Raw genomic sequence first — 8,576 nt, forward strand, 5'->3', positions numbered from 1 at the left:
CACAGAGCGTAAAATCGAAAAATATTATTCATATTTTATCAATATGTAATTCGTATTTAAATATGATTTCCAAAAAAGCACGATTTACTATAAATACCGAGCAAGCTCGGTCACCCAGGTACTGATTTTTATAAGCCTAAATAAGAAATACATTAATGATTTTTTTGTAATTTTTTAAGTAGTCTAAATGTAGATAATTTTATAGACAGTAAAGTATCCAAAGGCCGACTGGTTAAAGCTTTTGTATAATTATGACAATAATATTATTTTGTTTTAAAGAATTTTGAAATGTAGTTAGTCAACTCTAAGTACTTACCTACCTTATAATGAAATTTAACAGCATTAAGTATAACATAAGAATATAAATGCTTAGGTAGGATAGGTATGAAAGTAAAGCGAAGCGCAAATCTTTTATAACGTTATTCAAGTACTACAATATTTTTCAACACTCCTATAAGACCTATATTAAAACCGAAATAAGGCTTACACTTTAAGTAATGAGGATCAAAATAATTAAAGACCTTTTAGCGATGAAAATATTAGTTTCACAAGAAGCAAAAAATGTGCAGATGATTTTTTTTATATATTGTATGAGTAGTTTCCAACAACTAAAATCTAGTTCAGTTTCATTACCTTTGCTTGGACTAAAACCACCTATAAAAAAAAGGTATTTTGGCTATACCCTTAGCCAAAATACCTTATATTTTGGGTATAGCCAAAATACCCAATTTCTCTAACACTAAAATATTTTTAAATTCGCACCAGACATATTAGATTATGCTGTAAAATTTTCCTATACCTCGTATTCTCTTTTCTAATATATCCATCTATATCTATACTTAACCGTTAAACACAATAAATATAAAATAAAAAAATTAAAACTCGCCAGACACTGAACACTTTGTATTCACTGTCACAACTTTAAAATATTAAAAAAATAAAATAAAAATATACAAGTTAGCTGTGACGCTGGTGTACCAATATCACAAACAGTTTGACTTTTTTATGAACATCTGTACAGAGCGTTGAAAGAAGTATGACTGGCAAAATTTGTTTTAAATTTGACTGAATCTGTCTGTTGGCGCAGTTCAATTCCCAACTCGAGTCTGGGTATAATGTCTTTCAATTTACCCAGACTCGAGAATAGAAATAACTAGTTGCGCCACGCGATTTCATCCGCGTTAATTTTCGATACCGTTGTAATGTCGGGATAAAAATTAACCTATATGCTATTTTCTTATACCAAGTTTCGTTAAAATCCGTTCAATAGTTTTTGCATGAAAGAGTAACAAACATACATCAATCGTCATAAACTTTCGCACTTAATAACTTTTACCCGCGGCTTCGCTTGCACTGTTTTTTTTTTTATATAAAAAGTATCCTATGTTACTTCTAATACCTCCACGAATATTTGTACAAAGTTTCATGATGATCGATTAAGTAGTTTTCACGTGAAAGCGTAACAAACAAACTTACATTCACATTTATAATTTAATAGGGATTTATAATATTAGTAGTATATATATTTCAACATACAGAAATTTCTTCCGAAGGTAGGCGTCTTAGTGCCTATCTTATAACCGACTAACTAAAATATACCCAAATTATAATTTATCTTTATACGTAAGCTCCGTTACATCTAAGTCTTCCATCCACCAGAATACTTCTAGGCTGTTTTAGCTACACCTGTGACCAAGCTTTATATTTTAACAAGGGTAGTTTTAATAATCCTTTAGGCTTAACTTTAAAAATATATTTAACGTGTCCATCATACGTCCAGTTTGGGTAAGGCTTTCGTACTGACCGAATCTTTACAACCCTTATGCATCTATTTGTTTGGGTCACTTAAAACTAATTTATATGAAAACTGTATCGGAAACATTATCAAATTTAAACAAAAATTCAATTTTTCGTTTATTTTAATTCAAAAATATACGAAATGTATTTTTTTAATGTTATTTCGTCAAATCTTTAAGCTGTACTTACTTATTTTAAACCATCTAAAGTAATTTTATTTAACAAAAAATAATAAAAATATAAACGGAACTGTTACATAAAGTCTTTTATAGCTTATCGAGTAAAAACAAACAAGTGTAACTTCTTGTTTTAACTTTTTAACGTTCTTAAAGCCATTGAAGCGATTTTAATGATAATATAATCGTTAGAAAGCGCTGCAAATCACCGCAACCGCCATAAATATCAATATTATAGGAATCATATAGGACGACTCGTTTATCACACGCAAGACAAACGTACACAGAATTACATAGACTAAACACACACAGGCATATGCCATTAAATTCGAAACACAAATTTTATGTAAAAAAAAGTATATTATTACAATGAAAGAAATGTTGGAATATGATCCTTGAAACCATTTAAAATGAAAACTGAAATTAATTTGTAAAAATAACAAGTTATTTTAAAGAGACAAAAAGTTAATGAAATGGTTTAAAAAAAAGTAATTTAAACAATTAAAAAAAGACTTACCATTTTTTCGTATTTGACAAAAAAATATGTCATAAAAGCCATAAATTTTGAATTAAAAAATACTAAGAGTATTAATTATGATGTAGTAATGTAGCCATGTCTTATTGTAAAAGTAATTTTTATATTTACAATTCTCGAATCGCTTTTTAATCTAAACCATTACAAAATACTTAACTAAAAACTATTCAGTACAACAAAAGGTAGACTGCCCACTTGGTTTTATCTGGCATAACGACTGTTTTTAATCAGACGCTATAAGTTGCAACCTGTAGTTTTTGATAATCTTTCTCAATAAATAAGGTTATTTAAAGTTAGATATAATATTCCTAAATTAATAATAATAATAATATATTTTTTATTGTATACCAAAATATAAACAAACGGTAGTAACTAAAAAAAGATGTACAAAGGCGCTGAAGAGCGATTTCTTTGAGCGATTTCTATCATATAACTTTTGGGCTCAGGACAAGATATACTCGTAGTAATGACGGATAGGAAGTGTACAATATTCTTAAGGATGAATAATAAAAGTGTTTGATAGATTTCTAAATTAGTGCATCGAACAAACAAACTTTTAAACTTTTTCAAGTATAAATGTGCCTATTTCAATGCTATCGAACTATCGCTATCTTTTAATTAAAAATTAACATAATAATACAAAAAGACAAAGAAATTATTCATAGCCGTGTATATTAAAGAGAATCGTTTAAAAAAGCATCGAGCGATTATCATTAACACAATAGAAATGAAAATTAAACGCTTAACGATGTTTACGTATAAAGTAAGCGAAGTTCGATTAAAATATCACTCAGTCATTTTTTAAAAGCAAAACTTAAATGTACGAAACATAGCAAAGGTCGTAATGACAAGTGAAATTTTCAGAAACGGTTTTTCGACGGTGAGTAAATAAAATAAATTAACATTTATATCATTATTATATATCTTTATTCGTTTTGTCTATAAGACCCGACTTTGAGATAATTTGTAATTAATTCTATTGTTAATTATGCTAAAAATGGTTATAAAATATTAAATCTCATATATAAACTAGATTTTGATTAAATATATGAAAAATTGAATAAAAAATTATATATATACAAATTTTCGTTAACACTTTAAAGGTAAAATTACTTTTAATTAATTAAATGTATCTAATTTGTATGAATTTGGCGGCAAATTGTTAGTTATGACCTTTGAACATTTCCTATGTTAACAAGTAACTGATTTAAATTTAAACATTAAATTAAACTGCGTCGTATAAATAATTATAACATTTTATGTATTAAACTAAAAACGTGTAAAATTTTATTTCGAGATAAATTTGAACAAAAAATACCGTATTAGAAGCAGACGTCCCTCCCAACCCTGGTATCCGCAAGTAAACAGTTGCAATGTATGTCTACGATTAATAATAATTTCAGGACGCCGAAAACTGTCCGCGTGCCCCGTTTTTGTCAAACTTTTTGCTAAAAGAAGGGGTATTAAGGAAATTAGAACGGAAAATCTTGCTGTTTTCGGGTCGAAATATTTATGGTATTTCGCTGAGTTTAAGCACTTTAACAGATTAACAAAAATATTTATATTTATTCTTTTGATGATAAACTTGTTTATTTTTTAGTTTGTAAAGAAGGTTTTAGTCTTATTTATTCTTCTATCGTAAATAGATCTTATATCGGTAAGATGACCATTTGTCTTTTGGCTCAAAATAGGACATCGATTTTTTCGTTAATTTTTATATTGTTTATTTACCTATTGTATTACGACTTGGACAACCGTCAGTACATAGCTTAAAAATGTACGCTGCAATCATAGTGCCTATTGCTGTTGTGATAAAGGTGATTTCAAGGTATATACATATGTATCATCAGATGTGACAATATGTACTTCAACAGAAAAACACAGAAATAAAGCAAACACATTTTTATTATGCTTACACTTGTATTGATTTTTCATTTATAAAAGTTAATTATTACAAATTAAAAAGCTCATGGATACCTGCAAAATCAGGAGGATTACATGCGCGTTGCCGACCCTATTACCTCCCCTTCTCAGAACTGGCTACCATCCTCACCACTGGAACATAATATTACTTAAGAGAAGTCTTATTTGTCTGTAATCTTCTGTAAGTTTAAGGGACTTCCCCAGTAGGTCTGCTTCAGATTTTGAGCAACAACATATATCCTACTGTGGACATATACGCGGTCTGGTTGACAAATCAGCCGTATTTAGATATCAATAACAATGATTAGACAATTACAATTAAGTATAACTATACATCGTAACTTAGACATAACCTAAAAACATTTGATATTCTTACCTATATATTACATAATTAGTGAAATAAACAAGCCAAATTAAATAATTATCTTCACATTGTTAAAAACAACCATTGGATCAAACAAATTAATATGGAAATTCCAACTTCATATTCGTAAGATTATTTAATGTATAATTTGAAATTCCGCGAAACATTTTAATTTAGTTTTTATAAACTAAATTATTACATCTTATTTTAAAGCTGTGAGATAAACTTGTCAAAATTCGCCTAAAGTGTAGTCATTTTTCTGCCAGGGTCAGTTCCAAAATATGTCATAATGAATGTCCCGCCCTTTATAAGCATTAATCCTTTGACCCTCTCATCTTTAGGGGAAGCAATCTCGCCTTCAAATCAAAGCACTTTATACCTCCCTAGATTACAACGTCATGCTGCATGTAATTAATCCTCAAAACACATACATAATTATATTCTCCTAATTTTAGTATCTTAATTTTTTTTCCTACTTGAATAGGTGGTTAACTATTCAACAATTAATGTAGATTGGCTCACACCAGCTTTTGAATGAACATTTTTGTCCTATTCTTTAAAATAATCATTTTTCGCTATTCATTGTTTAAAATAAATCGTAAGTGAATTATAATTTCATTAAAATAAAAGATGTAATTGATTATTATTAATCACAGTGTGAAACTAACCCTGATAACAAATTGTTCTTCAATGCTGATTCGCTCATCAGCTATTTAGTTTGACAATTCACTTAACTACAAACAATTTTTGTTTCTATTTTTTTTCTGAACCACGTTCGTTGATGGCTTTTTACGTCATTTTTTTTGTCTTCGTCCAATTAACCGCTTCAACGTATACCCATAAATCATTAATGCCATTAGTTATACAATTTGACGATTTGCTTTGACTTACTTGTTTGTACTAGCGTTCATTTTTTGCTTTACAACAGTTTCATAAATCTTAGCTTGTCAGCAATTTTAATTTTAAATCAGTATAATCAAATCAGAAGTCTAAGTAGTCAGAGTAATTTTCGATAGTGCGGAAGGTGTAACTACAATACATTAATTTAACACAGATTCCTTTGCGGTGAATCAATCCTTCACGAAGTCCTATTAAAAGTCAGCCACCACCTCGAATTTCCAGCCTCATGCCATTAAGTAGTGCTCCAAACTTTAATTATGTTCAGGCTGTGACCAATCGCGTTCGTGTTTGCCTATTCTTACAAGTCATGCGACGTGCTACCGAATCCTATAACTCTACTAAGGTTGAGATACTAACATCAGCCTCTATGAACGCCTTGAAATCACCTCTATTATTATGAGATATAAGTCCCAATTTGTTTTAAAGTCAAATCTATATTGACATCATTTTAAATTTTATGCATTGATAAGCAGTTTTCGACAATATAAATCAACAGATGATGACGTAATTTGAACTTTATTAACCACGCCACCGAGATCAAAATCACGTTGATTGCGTTACAAAAATATGATAGAAGAGTTAAAATTGAGTCGTGTTTCTTCAATAGATTTCGGTGCCCGAAGGAACGTGGCCCACAGTTTCATTGTTGGACAGTGAATAAACCGTCTCGGTAGGATGACGTATCGGTTTTAGCTCAGAAACTAATTTGGAATATCACAATGAGTATCGATGCCGAACCTAAACAGCTTTTGAATGTGCGAAGATTGCCGACGACGTTCCATTATGTACGTACTCGGCGCGAGGAGCACGCAGTTCCTAGGTATCTGAAACTAGTTTAGCAACATTATTCTAGACCGCTTCAGGTTAAATAAAATACACTGAATTTATCAATGCCATCATCAGTCATTTTATTAACTGCATCAGGCGTTTCAATTAATAGAAATGAGCTAAAATAATTTACTACTTATTATAATTATACGTATTCTTTAGTAGATTAAGTTTGAGGAAGTTAGTTACCCAAGATGCGTGAAAAACGCCGTGAAGGTGGCATCCTGTCTTTATTACCGTGTTCGTCTCTTGAGCAAATAAAAAATACGTTGAAACTAAGCTCAATTTGTTCCGGCTACCTGCGGATGTCGTTCAAGGGCAAAATTCGCTTTCCGATGATGAATGCTACATATTTAGATATATTTTAAATTTACTTAATAATAAATGTGTAATATTAATAAAATATGTTTACATTTGTGTTCAATTGGGTACCCAAATTATTTTGTACTTAAAAAATGAATACGGTACAGCTAAAGATGATCAAAAAGAGTAAAAAAACACGCTACTAATTGTTTGCCACGCCTCAAGTTTATTAACGTATCATTTTTTACTTCTTTTCAGGTCTTTGGCTCAAAAGCAGATCTCCAGCTGCATACGCAGATTCATCTCCGCGAAGCGAAGCCCTACCGATGCACCCAGTGTCCAAAAGCCTTCGCAAACTCGTCGTATTTAGCGCAGCATTCCCGTATTCATTTAGGAATCAAACCGTACCGCTGTGAGATTTGTCAGCGCAAGTTTACGCAGCTGTCTCACCTGCAGCAGCACATTCGTACCCATACGGGTGACAAGCCTTACCGCTGTACTCAAATCGGATGCACCAAAGCTTTTTCGCAGTTATCAAATCTGCAAAGTCATAGTCGTTGTCACCAAACTGACAAGCCTTTCAAGTGTAATTCCTGCTACAAGTGTTTCGCACAAGAGAAAGATCTGCTTGAACACATTCCGAAACATAAAGAATCTAAACATCTAAAAACGCACATTTGCCAGTACTGCGGCAAGAGCTATACCCAGGAAACTTACTTAAGTAAACACATGAACAAGCACGCCGAAAGAGCCGATAAGCGACCGCCAATATCTGCCTTGGGGCTGAGCGGGCTCAATAGGTCTTTAGCAGCGGCCGCTCCTACGGCAGCGCCTTTCGCGGACCATCCTTACTGGCCAAAAGTGAGCCCAGATTCTGCGGCTCACATGTCTGATGATGGTGGCTATCACCAGCAACGAGAAAGCGACGATCACCACGAGCAACAACTCCAGCAGCAACGAGCGCTGTTCGCACAGCACGAAGCTCAAGAAGATCGCATACAACCCCCAGTTTCGTCAGCTGCAAACTCTGCTTTTACCCCTATAAACTCAATGGCCCCACATCTCAATGGACTATCGCACCACAGTGCGCTCCAGACGAGACCATATTTGTACGACCCGTTGCACTTCCAACAAGGAAAACAGCAGCCGAACTCGTTCCCTAACCAGCTGATATCTCTTCACCAGATTCGAAACTACGCTCACCAGCCCTCGTCACTCTTGCCCGCAGAACACATTCTGCCTCATTCTTTAGCCCACAAAGAAAAACAGTAACCTTTCCTTGCCGTTTCTGTAGGTGCACTTACTTTAGAACTTATGATGGTATTATTAGTATATAAAAATAAACGAAAATTATTAAAATGTTTAGAATCTCGTTCTCCAAGACAGTGGTGTTATGTATGAAATACGAATTTTTTTTCTCATTAGTGATGCGAATTTCGTGTTTTTAGACTTATATCGATATTGTGTATAAATATTCTGAATCTGATATATTATGACAAATATTGTATGAAATGTGATTTAAAATTTTACGTGGATCAAACTCGACTTTATTATTGAATACTTATTTCGTTAAATCACAGTTTTCCTTAAAGCGGCTGGACAGATATAGATATTTCAAATCTTACTTAATTATTAATAACAGATATACAAATGCAAACAATATCTCATCAACTGCTGCCTTATCGAAAACTAATCTTTATATTGTACTTTAAAAGCAATAATATTGTCGAAGAACTTCTTTTAAAAGTTA

The 8,576-nt window shown here is 31.9% G+C and overlaps 1 protein-coding gene across 1 annotated transcript in view; it reads left to right on the plus strand.

Annotated features, from left to right (window-relative positions):
- The window catches only part of LOC123666576 (zinc finger protein rotund-like), a 35,471-nt gene extending 27,315 nt beyond the window's left edge, over positions 1-8,156 (plus strand). The window contains exon 2 of the mRNA XM_045600681.1: positions 7,085-8,156. Coding sequence (XP_045456637.1) covers positions 7,085-8,098 — 1,014 coding nt within the window. The 3' untranslated portion in view covers positions 8,099-8,156. The remainder of the gene's footprint in view (positions 1-7,084) is intronic.
- The last annotated feature ends 420 nt before the right edge of the window (positions 8,157-8,576 follow it).

Source organism: Melitaea cinxia, chromosome 26 (genome assembly GCF_905220565.1).
Source record: "Melitaea cinxia chromosome 26, ilMelCinx1.1, whole genome shotgun sequence".
NCBI classification, from domain to species: domain Eukaryota; kingdom Metazoa; phylum Arthropoda; class Insecta; order Lepidoptera; family Nymphalidae; genus Melitaea; species Melitaea cinxia.